At 40.2% G+C, this 21,715-nt stretch overlaps 1 protein-coding gene across 4 annotated transcripts in view; it reads left to right on the forward strand.

Annotated features, from left to right (window-relative positions):
• Positions 1-21,715, forward strand: part of zgc:171844 (uncharacterized protein LOC100151763 homolog) — a 48,282-nt gene that overhangs the window by 7,862 nt on the left and 18,705 nt on the right. For all 4 annotated transcript variants that reach the window (XM_052032806.1, XM_052032809.1, XM_052032805.1 and 1 more), the window contains one exon: positions 1,178-1,298. In XM_052032806.1, coding sequence (XP_051888766.1) covers positions 1,178-1,298 — 121 coding nt within the window. The remainder of the gene's footprint in view (positions 1-1,177; positions 1,299-21,715) is intronic.

Raw genomic sequence — 21,715 nt, forward strand, 5'->3', positions numbered from 1 at the left:
TATATCCTCTTTTGTATAAGTTGCACAAGAGCTTAAAAGCTGACTTAAAATGTATTATATTGTAACTTTTTGAAGATACTGCATTTCTTGTATGTTTTCTCAGTTTCTTTGGCCATGTTATATCTAGTGTGAAGAAGGCCCCACAACAGTGCTTCTGAGACACGTTCCTTTTTCCTTAACTATGGCTCCACCACAATTGACGGTGCTCTTGACAGCATCTGTTCTACTTCCCAGAACAAAGAGAGGGTTCCCCTTCTCCTCACCTGCCACTCCATCAGCCTCCATATTCAATGGATTGTCCTACATATTTTCCCATCACCTTCAACATGATGTCATCACCAGACACATAACCACTCTGCATACCCTGGTCCCTATGTAACTGCAGGAGGTGCAACAGCTTCACTTTTACCTGTTCCCTTCCCTTTGTACAGCATTCCAAACATTCCTTCCAGATGAAGCAGCCAATGGCTTGTACTTCTAATTTAGTAAGTTGTTTTCAGTGTATACAATGAGATCCCCTCTACATCGGAGAAGCCAAATGCAGATTGGATGACCAGTTTCCAGAAAATCTCCCCTTTAATTCTGCATCCCACTCCTACCCTGACCTCCATCTTCTGGTTTCTTGCACTCTTCCAACAAAACCCAAAGTCAGTTTGAGGAATAGAATTTTAATTTTCAACGAGGATTGTTGCAGCCTTCAGGACACTGTTTTCAACAATTTCAGATAACCTGCCTTTCCAGTTTCTATCACAGAATGCTGGGTCTTTCCAGCATTCACTTTTGAATCAAATTTCCAGCAACTACAGTGTTTCTTATTCCATGATGTCAGCATTGTTTTTCCCTCTCTTCCCATCCCCATTACACCACCTCCAGACAGACCAGCTATTATTAAAGTCTTTATGACTCTTTCTTTCAGCGGGCACTGCCACTGCTTGTGTCAATCAGTCTCTCTGGTCTCCACTTCATCACAGATATTGTTCTCTCCATCTCTTCACCTTCTCTACAACTTAAAATATCTTTGATTTCTAACTTTTCCTAGTGGAGGGTTTTCTAATGGAAGGTCATTGACCTGAAATGTTATCTCTGTGTCTCTATCCACAGTTGCTGGCTTAGCTGCCTGAATATTTCCATTATTTCACTGTTATCATTGCAATTCCTTTCATCATTTCTGTTACAGAGACAGATATTATATCAATGGCCGATTCTACCATAACAGTGGATGACATTGAGGATGAGCTATTTAAAATTGAACGGATAAGAGATATATTGGTTCGAAGAGAATCTGAACTCCGATATATGTGAGTAGAAGAGATTTCCTTGATTTTTAACATGTATTGTCTTAGCTGTGCTTTGAATTATGTACTGTTGATACTCAAAAACCATAGAAGGATGTAAGCTTTCCTGTTTGTCTTTGCAGTTATTCCAGCAGAATAAGTAATGGTGAGAGATAGCAATGACTAGGTTTATTCATATTGAAGTGTTTCCTTGCTACGCATTTACTCTTTCTGAATAAACAGGCAAAAGTTTGTGGCCTAGAAATCCTACCTCACATAAAATGTAATAAAATGGCACTGGGTAATGGACTTGTACTAGGTTGCTCCAGGTCTGCCGTCGGAAGTGATTTTTGGGTATGTCGTGTCTCAGATATTTGGTGTTCCTGCTCGTATGAGAGGTGGAGTTATGAACAGAAGATACTTTATTGAAGGTATATAACTGAACAGAAGTGGTTGGTACAACAATGTATCATGGTCATTCCATGGTACACTTGGTTCAAAGCTGCTTCCCCTTTAAAAAGGAAATAAGCCCATACAAACCATCAGTTATTAGTACATATAAATTTATACAATAGGTTAAATATTTATATATGTATATAATGTTCTGAACTAAACCAGTTATAAGTTTAGTCATTTTATTGGTGGTCTTCCTCTGAGGTCTTCTCGGTTGTACTAAGCTCAGCTGTATCTGCGAAGGTTGATCCATTGGCATCTCATATGGGACTCACCTGGAGTGGAGTGGGAGATGGTCCTGTATATAAGCAGAAACAAATCCAGCTCATGCCAGCAATGCAACTTAGCCCTCTCATCCAGCAACTATTCCACCACGCAGACAGAATGTTCAGCCTCTCATTAAAAACTGGGTGATAAGGACATAATGAGGTGTACCAGATTCCACAAGAGTGCAGGAATGTGACAAACTCTGCCGACCTAAAATGCAGCCAATGTTGGAAACCAGTTCCTCAGGGAGTCCACAGGTTCAGAGCCTCAATAGAATATGCAGAGGTGCAGGACCCAAATAAGATAGATAGATAAGACAGATATCTTTATTAGTCTCATGTATATCGAAACACGCAGTGAAATGCATCTTTTACCTAGAGTGTTCTGGGGGTAGCCCGCAAGCGTCGCCACACTTCCGGCGCCAACATAGCGTGCCCACAACTTCCTAACTGGTACATCTTTGGAATGTGGGAGGGAACCAGAGCACCCGGAGGAAACCCACGCAGACACGGGGAGAACGTACAAACTCCTTACAGGCAGTGGCCGGAATTGAACCGAAGTCGCTGGCTCTGTAGTAGCATACCCACTTTGAGTGGTTGTCAACCACCAGGAGAAAATATTCCATTCCAAATGAAAACAATCAACTTGCATTCTCTCAAAGGAATGAGCAATGTTTGCTCTGGAGAAAGGGCAGCTGTCGTGTACAGTCCAAGAGATCAATGTATATTAAGAAATCCAGTAGTTCTTCCACCAATCCCTGGGGAACCAGAGTACATTTCCTACTAATTCAAAAAGCAATCTTTCACCACAACTATGTTTCCTGTCAGCTAGCCAACAGCCCTCTCTACACCTAGGCAGCAGGCAGAGTGAAGACTGCCCTGAATTTGGTTAGAAAAACAAAAGATTTTCACATTGCAAAGTTTATTAACTTTTTTTGTGAAGCTCTTTAATACTTTGTTTTGGAGGATTGGAATGTATTTTAGAAAACTGCCTAGAAATTCTGTTGTGCAGTGCAATTTTTTGGGCACTTGCGATTGAACTTCATCAAAATGTGATTGACCTTTGGTGCCAATTTTGATACAAATTAGATTAAGGTACTTTGCAAATATATGTGGTCTCCAAGATGTGCAGTGATGTTACTGGTGAAAGTCAAATCTTCCTTTGTGAAGACTGCCAACTGTACAGGTTTTGGCCACCAAATCACCCCTTAACCAGAAGTCTGAAGTCTCCATTATTAACTAAAGGGGAGCTGGGGAGACTGCAGCTTCCACCATTTTCATTGATTTGTTTTCTTGGTTCATACTTCCACAAACTAAACTCGAATATTAGAACTTCTTTCCAAAATACCCTGACCAAGCTCCTATCCTCTCTCTGACCTACTGCAGTCTGATCCTTTCCATGCCCATGACTGTGACTCATTTTACCTGACTGTCTCTTTATTCTATCTCAATCCTCTGTCTGCTTACCCTCCCCCTTCTCCTCCTCCATGATCCACAGCCCTACTGATGTCCTGTGCTAGCTCTGCACTGGTAGCACAGAGTGAAATGAAGGAAAGGCCTTTGTGCAGAAAGTGTGCCCGGTCTGTTCAATTATGCATGATAACTCTGGCTCTGTGCTCAATGGAGTTCTGCTCTTCGGCACAGCCAACACTTGCACACCACACCCACCCCACACAGCTCCACTTTTAGTTAGAGTTTTAAAATCAAATTGTTCAAAGTTTGCCCATATTGTTTGATGTCTATACCTGATTATAACATGAGTTACAGAGCAGGGAAAGTAGGATAGAATGGCCATATTGTGTTATCAAAATACAGTGGATAGAAGGTAGGCATAGGGGCCACTTGTGGTCATTAGTGAAATACAGAGGATCCTTCCAGCATCTCACTGGAATGGAATTTTTTTCTCTTTCTGCCAAAGTCACCCTGGGGAAAGTTCCCTTTGGAGACCTCTCTTCAGTGGGAATCGTTGGTTGGGTTGGTGTCAGGCTGCGAAGGAGAACTGTAAAGCAGCGTCTTGCATTCTTTGGCAATTCAGCCTTTTCCCTCCTCTTATTGCACCTGATCAGTCCTCTGCTTTCATCTGAGGTCAACAGTCGAGGCTCCTTGCATATTCATCTGCTGTAGCTATAAAAGAATGATGGGCAATAATTTATCTCCCTCTTCACCTGTATCTGTATTCAGAATTCACTGGTTCTATGTAACAAGTTTAACTCCATTAGCTGGTTCTGTGTTGATTGTTTTACAGCTGATAGTAAACATAATTCATGAACTACATTCCTGCTCTGTCCTGACAGTTCAGCTATTTATTATATTGTTTGGTGCCTCTGTTGAGACGGTGGTTTACATGAAGCATTAACAAAGGTCAAAATGATCCAACATACTGCTTGCTCTTCACTTTCTCACATGTTTCAGGCATGGTACAACTTCTAGCTCACCATCCTTCATATTTTATTAATGTATCATTGAGAAAAGCCAAAGCAAAACAGTTCCACAGTGAAGTGAATGCTATGTGTAATAAATCTGAGTCCTTGTATAAATTCTGCAGACATCTTTGGATTAAAAAAAACAGAGCTTTGGAGCTTTGAATGCATGTTTGGACAAAGATTGGTATTGTTACAGTGTTTCTTTTCCATACGTAGGTGTTACTTTGTTTTGTTGCTTATGTTATATATTCAATTCAAGGGCATTCATGGCTGATAACACAATAAAAGGGAGTGAATGTGTTTTCATCTGCACAATGTTGTCTTGGCACTGTTGTACAGCGGTGAGGATTAATCCTTCCCACTGAAGGATGAAGCTTAATGTTGTAGTGAACGGTGTTCTGAAATTTTCCACAACACAATCATAGGATCACAGAGTGGCCATTTGGCCCATTGACACTATGCCAATTCATGGTTGAGCAATCTCATTAGTTCTGTTCCCCAACTCTTTCCCCAAAATTCTCTGTCAAGTGTTTATTCAATTGTTTTTGCAAAGCCCTGATTGATTGTTTCCACTGTGTCTTCAGGCAGTCAGTTTTGAATCATAACTGTGCATTAATTTTTTTTTTCTCTCCCAACTCCTTGTACCTTTTGCTCAAAGTTTTAAATCAATGTTCCTGGTCCTTGAACCGTGGAAATAGCTTCCTTCTATCAACTTACCTGAAGCAGACGTATACTTCTAACAAATCTTCTCTCAACCTTCTTGTTCCAAGAAAAAAAATCTTTGTTTCTTAAAACCAATCTTATTGCTGAAATCCCTCATCGTTGGAACTATTCTAGTAAATCTTTTCTGCATCCTCTCCAGGACTTCACATCCTTTCTAAAATCAGACAACTAGAATGGGACATAATCTCCAGTTGTGGTCTAACCAGTGTTTTTTTACAGGTGCAATGTAATAGTTGTTTTTTGAACCCTAAGCCTCTATTTATGAATCCCAGGATCCCTTGCCAACCACTCTATCAACATGCTCTGCCACTCTGTCCCTGCCCTTTAGAGCTATGTTATTTAAGCGGTATTGTTTCTCTTTATTCTTTCTCCCAAAGTATTATTTCTCACTTCTCTGTATTAAATTCTATTTGCCACTTGTCCACCCATTCATCCAGCCTATTTTTGTCTTCTTGCAGTCTGTTACTGTCTGTCACATTTTATCTTGTATTCAGTTGTTGAAGTTCATGAGACAATTCCTATTGCAAGCGTTGAGCTGCAACATATCTACTGCTGACTGTCAGACTTTCTGTGATCAGTACCTTTTTGCTCTTGTAATGCTAACTCCTGTATCACCTGAGGTTCATCCAGTAAGCCATACTGCTGTAATATCTATTCACTGTCACTGGGCCTGGAGAGCACCATGCTCCCAGAAAGAATTTGTATGCAGTGGCACCATCTGCTTCCTTTGTAAGGAGGTTGGTGTTTGATTTTTTTTTCAGTATTTGCAGGCTCCAGGCAGTGACTTGTGCCCGACCTTTCCAGGTATCTGCCCAGAGCTGCCAATTCAGGGCATATTTTGGTTAATAGCCCTTTGCTACTGTGTTTATTTGGATTGGATGGAAATTTATTCCCTTGCAAATTACGTGGAACTCACACTTCACAATAGGATCCCATGTGTCTGGCTAATATCTGGGTGTGCTATTGGATTACTGGTAATAACGCCCTTCTGTATATGATGAGCCAAGAACCAAGAGTAGGAGCTTTAAATCAATGTGATTCCATTTGAATTAGGACTAATTATAGATGTTTATACCTGAGTGTGCTGTTAATTTGTTGATAGCTCTCAGGAAGTGCTGTTCTGGTTTTGTAAATTTTAGCTCGTATTGTGAAGTTATTCAAAAACTTTGAGTGCAGTTGTAAATTCACTTGAATCCTTATAGCAGTCACCTTGAAGTAATACAATGCATTAATTGTAAAGATATTAGTAAGAGTTTTATTGTTTCATAAGTATGAGGTAAAAATGAAACTGATTACAACTTGGGTGGAATGTTTACCTATTTAAAATAGGACATATCTTTATTAGTCACACGTACATCGAAACACAAAGTGAAATATATCTTTTGCCTAGAGCGTTCTGGGGGCAACCCGCAAGTGTCACCACATTTCTGGTGCCAACGTAGCATGGCCATAACTTTCTAACCCATACGTCTTTGGAATGTGGGTGGAAACCAGAGCACCCGGAGGAAACCCACGCAGACATGGGGAGAACATGGAGACTCCTTGCAGACATGGGAAGAACATAGAGACTCCTTACAGACAGTGGCTGGAATTGAACCCGGGTCTCTGGCACTGTAATAGTGTTATGCTAGCTGCTACACTACCGTGCCTGGTACAAGAATTACCCATTGCATCCAATATTAAAGACAATGGCCTAGAAACTCAATAGTGTCCTGCTGCTTATTTCAGTACTACACAATTGAAAATGCACTAATTCCATTGTGAAATGTGATAGCAACCATTTCCAGGTTGCTTTGTATCTCTGTTAGATATCGATTAGACACTTCCTTGCATGAGTCATGCTTGCACATCTGATTTGATCTGTACATCGTGTGTAGATCAGGTGATGTCATTCCCTGCTTACCCCTCTTTTTGGAGTGTCACCAGAGAAATTAAGCCATGTTGTTCTGTGGAATGGCCATCGTTGGTCATCATAAGAACCACCAAGTTCTACTAGCATTGAGGCATCTTTTGGCCTTCAAGGCAACTCTCCTCACAGTACCAACCTCACTGCCCACCAAGCTCATCTCCAATCTCTCACTTGCCTGTTGGCCCTATCCCTCCCTCCCTCCCTCTCCACCATGGTCACCAAACTCCTCCACATCCAAACCAGACCACAAGCTTCATGTGCCAGACCAGACCAATCCCCTTGCTCTCTGCCCGAGGCCCTTGTCCATAAACAGCAGGCATTTATTATCCTCCCCCAAGGTCTGATCAGACCTCTGAAATATCAAACCCGTCTCACTCAAACATCATGGCTCGCTTCAGTTCCAAATGGCCCATTTTCCTTCGCGCAAATTAAAGAAGAAAATGTTACACTTGTTCAATTGTGCAGTGCTGTGCACAGCAACTTCTAGACCAGTGCTGTTCAGGTGACTGCACGTTATTGGCTGCCGAAATTCTCCTCTACAGTTTAGTGCCTCTTTGTGAAATAGCATTTGTCTCGTCACACTGAATGTTTCATATACAGGATAGTTTGCTTAAATTCAACATGTGATTGAATGGAACATTACTTCTTCCAGAATCCACACTGCTGTGTGGTAGTTTTTGCTCCCAGGAAATGATCAATCAGTATTCCTATTCAGCAACTCTTGGAAATCTGATAAAAGGTTAGGGGCAGGTAGATGTTACCTGTTTTCGCTATTCTATATGAATCCCTGTAGCCTACTATAGTATCATGAAAAATGATGGTGCAGAACAGCAGCGTTTGACAGTTCCAAATACAAGTTTGTGTAGCACACATGTACAATGATAGAATGGGCAATTGTTTCACACTGGAAAGGAATGTTTCATACTGAGAGATGTTGAAAATACGATGTTTAAGTAATCAGAAAGGAGAGTCTACAATCAGAGCTTAAACTCCATCAAAATTCTTCCATAAAAATTAAAGGGAAACTGTATATTTTAAAATAGTAAATTTGAAATGGTGTAAAAACTACATATATCAAAGATGTGTATTACAGAAAAAGAACTTGCATTGATAACACCATCAATAATTGTGGGATGAACCTATAAAATCATGGCTAAGTTGTGAACAAAATGGACTGACTTGTGGAGAAGTATTAACTAGTTTAATAGATTGCAGAAATTTGGAAAAATTGTTTCTGGAGAGAAAACAGCTTGAGTTATGTAAATGCTATTATGATATGGAAAATTGGGTTGAATGATCTGGCCCATTATTGTAACTCTAATTTTGTAGACTTCTCAATTTCCACAATATCATAATATGGATAGAGCCTTAACCATCAATCTCTGGATGCCTCACTGTGATTTACATTTAATGTATTACCTTTGAAGTGTCATAATGGTTTCATCGTCAACCAGGGTGGAAACAGACCATTCGGCCATCACATCAATGCCAACCAGTGGGCACCCATCTGTATTGATTCCATCTTCCAGCACTTTGATTGTAGCCATTTGTGTCTAGGCAATTCAAATGATTGGCCAGGCACTTCTTAAATGCTGTCAGTGAATCTGCTTCCACCATGCTCTCAGGCAGTGCATTCCAGGCACTCGCCACTCTCTGGGTGAGAAAGATCCCCTCCAAATCTCTTACCCCTTACCTTAGATCTATGTCCTCTAGTTTTATTCATCTCTGATGAGGCTAAATGTGTCCCGCAGTCCATCATTTCTATACCCCTCATAATTTTCTATACCTCAATCATGTACCCTCTTAACCCCTCTGCTCCAGGAAAAACAGACCTAGTCTCTCCTTGTAACTGAAACATTCCATCCCAGGCATACTGTAGGGAGTGTGGATACTAAAATGCACACAAAGTCCCACAGAAGTGCTTAGACTAAATAACCTGAGATGTTTGGTTAAAGCCACATGTAGGTTGCTACAACTCGCAATTTGTTTAACAGAGTAAATAGAATGGGTTATCCCACCCCAGTATCATTAACTCATGTTTAACTTGTGAAGAGCAGGAGATCTTTACTTAACGAATGCCGCTCTGGTCTAGTGTTAGTGGGGTGAAGATAACAAGTTGGTTTTATTGAGGTGGGTATGAGCAAATCACTGATCGTGAAATGGATCACCATCCTAATTACTGGGCACTGCTGTGAGAATGGAGGGGCAACAAAGAGATGTGTAGGTAATGGCGTGGTTAGGTTTTATGATGAAGCCTGCCTAGTAAGAGAAAACATCATCATCTTCAACCCAGGCGCAGTCAGAAATGGACAGCTAGTTTTAAAATAAAATGATTAGGAAGTGTATTTTTAATATTTTTCTTGCTTTTGTAAGTAACCACGCTCCACCACACTCCCAGAAATCATGCATTCTTTAAATAAATTGGCTTTGGATATCCTCATTGGAGTCCTTGATTTTCTCCATTGATCCTTGTCTAGGTTTATTGCTGTTTTGCCTTTTGAACATCCAAGTTACTTGCCTCTCACTAACAATTAATCTGATTGTGAAGGCACATTTTCTTTGTCTGTTTTCTTTGTGCACAGATAAGAATGGAAGTATTCTGATTCTAACATGTGCTCTTCTGATGAAACGAGTATAATCTTGCTAATTGCTTGGTAATCTGCAGCTTTTTCAATTGTGAAAATACTATATAAAACTTCACAACAAAACAGGGATGGGTGAAAAACTGATGAGTCTGGATGAGATTTAAGACTCTTGGATCAGCTCGAGTTTATAACAAGCGGAACAAAAGATGCTGGCCAAATGTAATCAGAACTAACTTGAGAGTAACTTAATATTACAGTCTTAACCATTTGATGGTGTTTCTTGGTACGGAAATGTATTTCCCTTATTGATGTGGAAATAAAAATTCCATTATATTTTAGTAGTCTGACTCTGAAGAGTGACAGGTGAACGTAGGTATCAGGGCACATTATTATGTGATGCACGCAAATGCAATACTGTCTTCAATACCAACTGAAATCTTCCATCTTTGAAAAAACCAAAGCTATTCAATTTCTAGATTCTCCCTGTTTCGGTACCTGCTGTTGGCAAATCAAGTCATTAATGGCTCCTTATCATTGTTCCCAAGAAATAATGTGTGCTGAAATTCCTTTTTTAATTTAAAAAAAAAGCCCCTTTCCTCCATAATTAACTGTCCTTGATAACTACACTGAATAAGGTTTTCTCCAAGTACAATAAAAATCCCAGAAGTGTTTTGTATTTCCTGAACAAATATCATGTTGTATATTTTTTTTGCCTCGTATTTTGTTCAATTTCAGTCCAATTAAGTTCAGTTTAAGAATTTCCTTCAGCTGGCTGTGCCTCTGAAAAGACTTATTCTTCTAGAGCGGTGCACTCAGACCCTGAGAACATATTCAATAGGAAACACCTGCCCTAAATGAATTTTCGTTGTTGGTTTCATTGTCCCTGTTTGAAAACTGTCTTTTTAAAAAAAATGAGATCACTTCAACAATACACTTGAGGTGCTAATTTTCACGTTGAAAGGTGATGGAACTCTCAATTATCATCCGTCTCATTATTGGATCATTAAGGAAAAGCAACATTTAACATACGTTATCCACAGTATGATTTCATAATGTAATATTTCACTTGGGCCATATGAAAGATGACAGGAATTAACAGGCAGTATTTAGCTTTGCAAGATATCAAAATTTCAGACTATGATCTCATAATGTAATTGTGTCATCTGTATTTTTGTAAGCACTGTTATATAAGTGAAATATGATTTGAAACTTTACCTAGTAGCAAACTTCAGTTGCCAGGTTCCATGTACATGATGCATCAACACATGGAGCACGTAGAGTATGGGTGATGTCACTCCAGAAGCAAAACTCAGTTGGCAGCTCTCCTGTGAAAATGAATCCAGGAAGTGTAATTAAGGCATAGTGTGGACCATGCATAGGAAAATGGGACATGGCAGCCAGGACATGATCCCGATCAATACTATTTAAAGGCAGCATCAGTTACCTGTGGGTTTGTTGGGGAGTCATTTGGATTTGAGCACACTTCATTCAGTGAGCTTGAAGACTTCACATGCAAGTTATGTGCAAGGGCTTTTACTGCTCGTCGCGGGTTGGTTTTGCAGTAGTCTCATGACCCTCAGGATGACCAGGAACAGGAGAGGGATCAAAGGCAAGAATAATTTGACAGAGAGCCTGAGGGTGGAGGGGAATGGCTCTGACTAAGATGCCCCTCCTCTTGAATTTTTCAGGAGTTGTCCAACTACCTCAGGTTGTGCAAAGGGCAATGACTGCAGAAGCTGCACTCCAAGGCTGTGTTGGTGCAGCTCTACAAAGTCCTATGGCTTCACTGTAGTGCCTATCAAGCTGATGGTCACGGTTACCCTGAACATGGCTCATGCACCTGTGAAACAGGGTGCTCATCCTGCGCCAGTACTACTATCCTCCTACACTGGCTGCAAAATGATTCACAGCAGTGGTTGGATTCCGTGCTTACCTCCCCTTTTTTAAAGAGTCAGTCAGTCTGTGGTGGATTGTCTCAATCAGTACATGTCTGTACCTAGTTACTTGGACTCAGGCTATTCCAATTTTGTACATGCATGAGTCCACACGCAAGTACTTCAGGAGAAAACTGGCAAGGGCCCCACATTGGCACCATTTTAGCTCATATTTTGTAATGATGAAACATTCTTTTGCTCTATTTATTTATACCATGGAGATGGCAATAATATTAACATTGCATGGCATAAGTCACAGCTGTGGTTAAGCAGCAAACAGAAGGTAGGAATGAACAGGTCACTTTGGGTTGGGGCTTGTGATCAGAGGGACGCCACCGGGATGAGTGTTGGGGCCTTGGCTGTTGACAATCTCTATCAATGATATTAATGAGGCGATCAGTGTAATATGTCCAAGTTTGCTGCTGATGTGAAGCTGCATAGCAGAGTAGGTTGTGAGGAGGATTCAGAATGGATTAAAAGGTGTTGGTGGTCAGCAGGGACTCTGGAGTCCTTGCATACAAATCATTGAAAGTTAACGTAGAGTTGTGGAAAGCAATTTGAAAGACAGACAGTATGTTGGCCTTTGTGGAAGCAGAGATGATTATAAGAATAAAGGTAGCTTGTTCCCGTTGGTGAGAGACTGCATCAAGAACATTATGTGCATGTATGGACTCCCTGCCTGAGGAAGGCTATACTTACGATAAAGGGAGTGCAAAGGTTCACCAGAATGATTCCTTGAAGGCCAGGTTTGTCACATGAGGAGGGATTGAGCAGACTGAACCTATCTTCAGTTTAGAAGAATGACAGGTGATTCCTTGAAATGTATAAAATTCTTATGCAGTTTCACAGGGTTGATGTCTGGGCTGTCCGGAGCCAAAAATTAGACTCTCAAAATGAAGGATCAGCATTTTATGACAGAACTAAGAAGAAATTTCTTCATATAGCATGTAGTGAACCTTTGGAAAGCTCTACCAAGAGGGCTGTGGAGGCTCAGATGCTGAGTATATTCAATATGGAGATTAATAGCTGTTTGGATATTTGAGGAATTACAGTAAACCCTTGACTATCCGAACCGGGGAGACTGGGGAAGAGGTGTTTGGCTCTCAAATAGAGAAAATTTGTAGACAGTATGAGAGGGAGGATAGGCAGGTGATAGAGAAGGGACGTGCTCAGACCGACGGTTTGAGATGTGTCTATTTTAATGCAAGGAGTATTGCGAACAAGGCGGATGAGCTTAGAGCTTGGATAAATACTTGGAGTTACAATGTGGTGGCCATTACAGAGACTTGGATGGCTCAGGGACAGGAATGGTTACTTCAAGTGCTGGGTTTTAGATGTTTCAGAAAGGACAGGGAGGAAGGCAAAAGAGGTGGGGGAGTGGCACTGTTGATCAGAGATAGTGTCACGGCTGCAGGAAAGGTGGACATCATGGAGGGATTGTCTATGGAGTCTCTGTGGGTGGAGGTTAGGAAGAGGAAGGGGTCAATAACTTTACTGGGTGTTTTTTATAGGCTGCCCAATAGTAACAGGGATATCGAGGAGCAGATAGGGAAACAGATCCAAGAAAGATGTGATAATAACAGAGTTATTGTGATGGGAGATTTTAATTTCCCAAATATCAATTGGCATCTCCATACAGCAAGGGGTTTAGATGGTGTGGAGTTTGTTAAGTGTGTTCAGGAAGGATTCTTGACACAATATGTAGATAAGCCTACAAGAGGAGTGGCTGTGCTTGATTTGGTATTGGGAAATGAACCTGGTCAGGTGTCAGATCTCTCAGTGGGAGAGCATTTTGGAGATAGTGATCATAATTCTATCTCCTTTACAATAGCATTGGAGAGAGATAGGAATAGACAGACTAGAAAGGTGTTTAGTTGGAATAAAGGGAATTATGAGGCTGTCAGGCAGGAAATTGGAAGCTTAAATTGGGAACAGATGTTCTCAGGGAAAAGTACAGAAGAAATGTGGCAAATATTCAGGGGATATTTGGGTGGAGTTCTGCATAGACATGTTCCAGTGAGACAGGGAGGTTACAGTAGGATACAGGAACTGTGGTGTACAAAGGCAGTAATAAATCTAGTCAAAAGGAAAAGAAAAGCTTACAAAAGGTTCAGAGAGCTAGGTAACGTTAGAGATCTGGAAGAGTATAAAGCTAACAGGAAGAAGCTTAAGAAGGAAATTAGGAGAGCCAGAAGGGGCCATGAGAAGGCCTTGGCGGGCAGGATTAAGGAAAACCCCAAGGCATTCTACAAGTATGTGAAGAGCAAGAGGATAAGACGCGAAAGAATAGGGCCTATCAAGTGCAACAGTGGGAAAGTGTGTATGGATCCGGAAGAAATAGCAGAGGTACTTAATGAATATTTTCCATCAATATTCACTACAGAAAAAGATCTTGATGATTGTAGTGAGGACTTGCAGCAGGCTGGAAAGCTTGAGCATGTAGCTATTAAGAAAGAGAAGGTGCTGGAACTTTTGGAAAGCATCAAGTGCCGGGACCGGATGAGATGTACCCCAGGCTGCTGTGGGAGGCGAAGGAGGAGATTGCAGAGCCTCTGACGATGATCTTTGCATCATGAGTGGAGGTGGGAGAGGTGCCGGAGGATTGCGGATGTTGTTCTCTTATTCAAGAAAAGGAGTAGAGATAGCCCAGGAAATTATAGACCAGTGAGTCTTACTTCAGTGGTTGGTAAGTTGATGGAGAAGATCCTGAGAGCAGGACTTATGAACATTTGGAGAGGTATAATATGATTAGGAATAGTCACAATGGCTTTGTCAAGGGCAGGTCCTGCCTTACCAGCCTGATTGAATTTTTTGACGATGTGACTAAACACATAAATGAAGGGAGAGCAGTAGATGTGGTGTATATGGATTTCAGCAAGGCATTTGATAACGTACCCCATGCAAGGCTTATTGAGAAAGTAAGGAGGCATGGGATCCAAGGGGACATTGCTTTGTGGATCCAGAACTGGCTGGCCCACAGTAGGGAAAGAGTGGTTGTTGACAGGTCATATTCTGCATGGAGGTCGGTGACCAGTGGTGTGCCTCAGGGATCTGTTCTGGGACCCTTACACTTTGTGATTTTTATAAACTACCTGGATGAGGAAGTGGAGGGATGGGTTAGTAAGTTTGCGGATGACACAAAGGTTGGAGGTGTTGTGGATAGTATAGAGGGCTGTCAGAGGTTACAGCGTGACATAGATAGGATGCAAAACTGGGCTGAGAAGTGGCAGATGGAGTTCAACCCAGATAAGTGTGAAGTGGTTCATTTTGGTAGGTCAAATATGATGGCGGAGTATAGTCTTAATGGTAAGACTCTTGGCAGTGTGGAGGATCAGAGGGATCTTGGGGTCCGAGCCCATTGGACGCTCAAAGCGGCTGCGCAGGTTGACTCTGTGGTTAAGAAGGCATATAGTGTATTGTCCTTCATCATTCGTGGAATTGAATTTAGGAGCCGAGAGGTAATGTTGCATCTATATAGGACCCTGTTCAGACCCCACTTGGAGTACTGTGCTCAGTTCTGGTCGTCTCACTACAGGAAGGATGTGGAAGCCATAGAAAGGGTGCAGAGGAGACTTACAAGGATGCTGCCTAGATTGGGGAGCATGCCTTATGAAAACAGGTTGAGGGAACTCTGCCTTTTCTCCTTGGAGCGACAGAGGATGAGGGGGGACCTAATAGAGGTGTATAAGATGATGAGAGGCATTGATTGTGTGGATAGTCAGAGGCTTTTTTCCCAGGGCTGAAATGGTTGCCACAAGAGGACACAGGTTTAAGGGGCTGGGGAGTAGGTACAGTGTACAGAGGAGATGTCAGGGGTAGGTTTTTTACTCAGAGAGTGGTGAGTGCGTGGAATGGGCTGCCAGCAACGGTGGTGGAGGTGGATACGATAGGGTCTTTTAAGAGACTTTTGGATCGCTACATGGAGCTTAGAAAAATACAGGGCTATGGGTAAACCTAGTAATTTCTAAGGTAGGGACATGTTCGGCACAACTTTGGGGCCCGAAGGGCCTATGTTGTGCTGTAGGTTTTCTATGTTCTATGTTTCTATCCATTGTCTGTCTATTTGGAAACCCCAGTGGTTAGGGATTTGGCTCAATGGCTGATGTTTTCTGCAATCTCTTCAAACTGACTGGGTCTCTGTTCCCCACACTTCCGTTTAACTCATCGGGACTCAAGTTTCCCACCCTCCCTTTAAAATCACTGGGTTCACTGGTAAATGTACTATAATGTAACTTTACTGTAATGTCTTTAAAGAAATGAATTGAAAATGTGTTGGGGTATTAAGAGGAACAATATCCAATAGTCCAGAAAACCAGCAGGTCCAGCACCACCTGGACGTTTGGATTATCGGAGTTTTACTGTAAATGATAAAGGGTTAAGTTCTGGAAATGGCACAAAGGTTAAAAATTCCCAGGATTCGGTGGAATGTTGCATTTCTTCAGGGAGGCTTTGAGCATATCCCTAATTCTTTTCCTCTGTTTGCCCCATGAAAACGCACAGAATGGAATGTATGTTTTAGTCATCTGGTGTAGTGCTTGCAAAAGGTGTGGCCTGACTGATGTAGGCAACTGAATGCAACTTGAGCCTCAATACTGGGAATGTTGGCTTGGGATAGGACACTGACATTGTTTTGCTTATCCTACCAATGAATTTGGAGGATGTTGGAGAGGATGCATTGGTAGTGTCTTTGGTGCAGTACAAAGGAAAAACAATGCACACACAAATTTTCAATGGCATAACAGAGCCCACGCAATGTTTACTTGCTGACTTGATTGCCAGAATGGACACCTACTCAATGTTCCTCTTAGCTGATGCAATGCATCATAGCAATACTATATGTGATGGGGCCTCAACAACTTATCATCTCAATTAATGATTTGGATGAAGGGTCTGAACATACTGCAGCCAAGTTTACTGATGGTACAAAAAGTAAGTGGGTTAGCAAATTGCAAGGAGTCTGTAAAGAGAGATGGATGGGTCAAGTGGGTGGGCAATAATTTGGCAGATATGGGAAAAAGTGAGGTTATCCACACTGGAAGTAAGAATCAAAAAGCAATTGTTACTTAAATGGACTGAGACTATAAAATGTTGCAGTACAAAGGGATCTGGGTCATTGTTGTTGGAAAAACAAAAGTTAGCATGCAGGTAAGCAATTAATTAGGAAGGCTAATGGAATGTTGGCCTTTATTGCAAGGGGTATGGATATAAAAGTAGGGTGGGGCACTGGTGAGACTGTACCTGAAGCCTATAGTTATGTTCTCCATATTTAAGGAAGAATGTGCTTACATTTAAGGTAGTGCAGGAAAGGTTCACATGGGTGATTCCTGGGATGAAGGGAGCAACCATCTTAGGCCTACATTCATGGGAATGAGAAGTGATCTTATTGAAATGTATAAAATTCTGAAGGGGATCGAAAGACTGGCTGCTGAGAAGATGTTTCCCTAGTGAGGTATCTAGAACCAATAGCCATGGTTTCAGAATAAGGGATTGCCCATTTGGTGTTGTTATTGGTTTATTATTGTCACTTGTACCGAGGTACGGTGAAAAACTTGTCTTGCATACCGATCATACAGATCAATTCATTACACAGTGCAGTTACATTGAGTTAGTACAAAGTGCATTGATGTAGTACAGGTAAAAACAATAACAGTACAGAGTAAAGTGTCACAGCTACAAAGTGCAGTGCAATAAGGTGCAAGGTCACAACAAAGTAGATTGAAATGAGGAGGAGTTTCTTCTCTCCAAGGATTGTGAATCTTTGAAATTCTCTATCCTTGAACAGTGGAAGTGGAGTCATTGAATATATGCAGGGTGGAGATTGGCAGACATTTAAACACAAGGGAGTCATAGGGAATAGAAATAGAGAGTGGGCAGAATAACAGAGTAGGCATGAAAGACCAACTGACCTATTCCTGCTTCTATTCCTTATATTCTTATAGTTGGAGTTTGTGTCATTTGATGAAACCAATTAATTTTCTGATTTAAGGAGAACACTGTGGAAGTATAACCTGGAGGGGATGAGAAATGAATGTACAATTGTCCACTGCACATTGTATCCTTGAAATCAGCCTGGAAAAGATGATCAGTAGTGATATTTCTTGAAGCTATTGTTAAAAATTGCATCAAACCCCTGCTCAGAATGTAACGAAAGTATGTAATCACTGTGGTGAAAGGTCATTATTTTGGAATGTTAATGAAATTTAAAGCATTACATTAATTTACAAACCTTGATTATCTTTAATAGGAACAAATCTAACATGAAAGACATTGAACACAAATCCTCTTGCACAGCATCTGTACAGACTAGAGTGAGTTACGTGATCAGATGATTAAGAATAAACTGAACAAATGTGATGTTTTCTTTACACCCTTTCCGAATAAGAATCTATCAATGCCAGTGTGGAAAATTTCAAAACTGATTCCAGTTTTCACTCATAAATGGTCCTGCCCTATTTTCAAGACCATTCTCGTTACGTATTCCCCTCTACCCTTTCAGCATCTAACAATATTTTTGTTAGATCATCCCTCAGCTTCCTAACAAATTTATACAAACTGTCCACTTAATTTAACCCTTTAAGTACATTTGTTATTCTGTTCAAACTGCACCCTCCCTCTCCAAGGCCAGAATGTCTTTGATTTGATTTCTTCATTAGTCACATGTACATCGAAACACACAGTGAAATACATCTTTTTGCGTAGTGATTTGGGGGGCAGCGCGCAAGGTTTGCTGAGGTTTGGTATTTCGTCCCTGGTGAATTGAGAGGCAACATTCCCTTAGTGAGAATATTTCACAGCAGAAAAATTCTTCCCATTTTCTTTACTATATTGACTCTTTGTCAAAAGTAAGAACAAGACAAAGGCCTTTGCTTTGAAATCATTTTTATCCCTGTAGAGAAGAGTGACCATATCGTGTATGAAATAGAAGCAAGAGCAAACTATCTGACCCTTTGTACCTGCTCCATCATTCAATAAGATTATGGATGATCTTTTGCCTCAGTTCCTCTTTATTGTTCTGACTCCATCTCCCTTGATTCTTTTAATGTTTAAAAAATCTACCAATCTCCCTCTTGAATATACTCAGCGATAGAGCTTCCACAGACTTCTTGGGTAGAAAATTCCAACATTGCACTACCATCTTGCCAAAGTAATTTCTTCTCATCTCAGTCTTGAATGGCTGACATCTTATTCAGATGCTGTGAGCCCCTAGTTTCAGACACTCCATACAGAGAAAACATATTACATTCATCAACTTTATCAAGCCCAATAAGAATTTTGCATATTTTCATCAAAATGTATTTTAATTTCTGAAACATTAGAATGTATAAACCTAGTCCTCTTAATCTTTACAGGAATAAATATATTGAATTGTCGCTGCACTCCCTCTGTAATTTCAGTAAGACTTAGTGACTCATATACTCCAGTGCTCTTGCAATAAAGGCCAACGCACCATTTGTCTTCCTAATTGCTTGCGTACCGGCATGTCAACTTCAAATGATCCACGTACCAGGATACTCAGCTCCATCTGAACATGAAAAGGTAGAAAACTGCAGATGGTGGAAATCAGAAATAAAAATAGGAACACTCAGCAGTTCAGGCAGCATCTTTGGGGAGAAAAACAGAGTTAAGGTGTCAGGATGATGACCTTTCATCAGAACTAGGAAACATTAGAAACTAAATACATTTTAAGATGCGTGGAAGTCTGAGTTGAGATGAGCTGAGCTTTAAATGGCCCCTTACTGAATGAAATATCCTTACAGGTAAATAGTGCTGAGCAAGGAGTAGCATTTCCATATGTTTATACAATTTATAGTGAAATTCTTTTAATCAAGGCTGTGTACAGAAATTTTAATTTGACTGTTTTTCAGGGGAACGTTAAACAGATACTCATTGTACACAAACACAAATGTATGTATCCAAAATGTGGTTAATAAAAAATTGGGGAGATGTGTTCCTGCTAAGTAGCCCCAACCTGCCGATGCATTTGATGAATAGTGGGAGAATATCTGCTCCCTCTTCAATGAATGAGTTCACTTATGAGGAAAGGCAAAGAAAGTTGGGACTGTTCTTCCAGAAGAGGAGAAGATTAGAGGTGTTCTGAGTTATGAGGGGTTATGATTAAAGTAAATATTGGCAATAGATTCATTATTAGATGAACAATTGGCAAACTAAAAGATGAAGAGAATTTTTTTGTTATGTAGGAGTTGTTATGATCTCAGATGCACTGCATGCAGTAGCTACTTTCAAAACTGAGTGGGATATATACCTGAAAATTATGTATGCCATGGGGAAAGAGCAAGGGGTTAGAAGTGATTGGAAAGCTTCTTTAAAGAGACAGCACAAGCACAAAGGGCTGAAGAGTTTCTATTTCTTACAGTAACTTTCTCTTAAAAAGAAGTTTTCAACTTCATTAGTGTGCCTCCAGTTATAAAGAAGAGCAGGCAATTTCCTATTATCGTTTGAACAGGAATTTCAGTCCTAATTTGTGAAATGATGAAGGTCAAAAACTGAGTGCAGAGGAAAAGACATCCAGCCTGGTAGTGATAAAGAACACAGATGAAATGTATTTTCAATTTTTTTTCCCCATGGCTGGAGCCCTGCTCTGCTCGTAACTTCAGGGGAGATTTTCTGCCTTGATGCACGCCAGCAGCTCTTATTGAGTAATTACACATCTGCAATATTCTATTCTTTAATTCCAAAAGGAAATTTAACCCCCTCCCCTCTTGATCTTTAAATAGCAAGGGTGATGCACACTGGTTTGAGGTCCTTTTATATCTTGCATGCATAATAAGGTTCCAACCATTGACTGTTTTTATTAAATTATAGAACTCCAGCATTGTATGACCATTTTCCAAAATCCCTCAGTGTTTTGCCTTTTCTGTAGCTGTCATCTTCTGTAATATTAGATTGAAGAGCTCAAGTGAATCCACTCTCAGTCCATCACTTTTTGGTGTTGACATATACAGTCATCCTTTCTTTATTGGTTTCTCAGTTTAAATATTGCCATTACTGTTTGCTGCTTCATAAGCTACTATAATTGCTATGGAAATAGAGTTTTGTTGATTGAATTAACATTACATAGCCAGAGATGTTTTTATTAAAATAATATCAACATTAAAATCATAATGGTAGATAGACATGCTTATTGAAAATACTATAAATTTACTGTTATAATGCTTTTTTAAAGAGGCATGCTGTGTTTAATTAAAAGATATTATGGAAGTTTTTCAATGACAATAAAGCACAAGGTTGGAATTAAAATAAGGTAAATCAGATTTTACAACCTAGCTAAATTAAAACAAGTAATGATTCCTACAATTTATTACTGAATATCTTTGAGAGAGACCATCTGCAGCATCTTGCATCTGTTTCCATTCACTGTGTTTCATTATTGAAGCTCAGACACTCTAACTGAGGTAGAATTTAGAAATAAAATTAAGAGCTCTGCAGCCATTTAGTTATTGCTTTTCTTTACTCAAAAGAGAGATGGGCTGATGATTGTATACACTGAGTCCCTTTTGACCAGGGAAGCAGAATGAAAGAGTGGGCATCCAGACTAAGGCGTCATTGAGCAATAAAATGTTAATTGGTTGTGTCAGCAGCCACGTTCTGAGGGAGTAGAGCTCCAGCCATTTTGGGTGGGTGGGGGGGGGAGATGAAAGATGAAGGTATATTTAGTCTGAGTTCTTTGTCACTGCCAGGACTAGATGCATTTTCTTCTGCACTCATTTGCTAAGCTTCATCATTTCACTAATTAGGATTGAAATTCCAATTGAAAAAAAGTAGGAAATCACCTGCTTTTCTTCATAACTGGAAACACTAATGCATTGAAAACTTCTCCTTGATTGAATTTTACTGCAAAACAAAAAATCCAATTACTTTCCCATTGTACTTCTTTTGAAAATATTCCAGACTTTGTTTTGGATGAAGAAATATATAATTTCCAGTAGAAAGGCTTCAAAGTAAGGAGAAAACATTATGTAAGATATAATTTTATAAATCCTCTATGGTTAGAAAATTGCTGTTCTTAAATTGAAACACATACAACTCTAAGATTACCATTTGAATAGAGGGGATCTGAGGGGTAAATAAATCACATCTTTGTTTATGTACAAATCATTGATTATTAAATCAAATTGGTTTATTATTGT

Source organism: Pristis pectinata, chromosome 18 (genome assembly GCF_009764475.1).
Source record: "Pristis pectinata isolate sPriPec2 chromosome 18, sPriPec2.1.pri, whole genome shotgun sequence".
NCBI classification, from domain to species: domain Eukaryota; kingdom Metazoa; phylum Chordata; class Chondrichthyes; order Rhinopristiformes; family Pristidae; genus Pristis; species Pristis pectinata.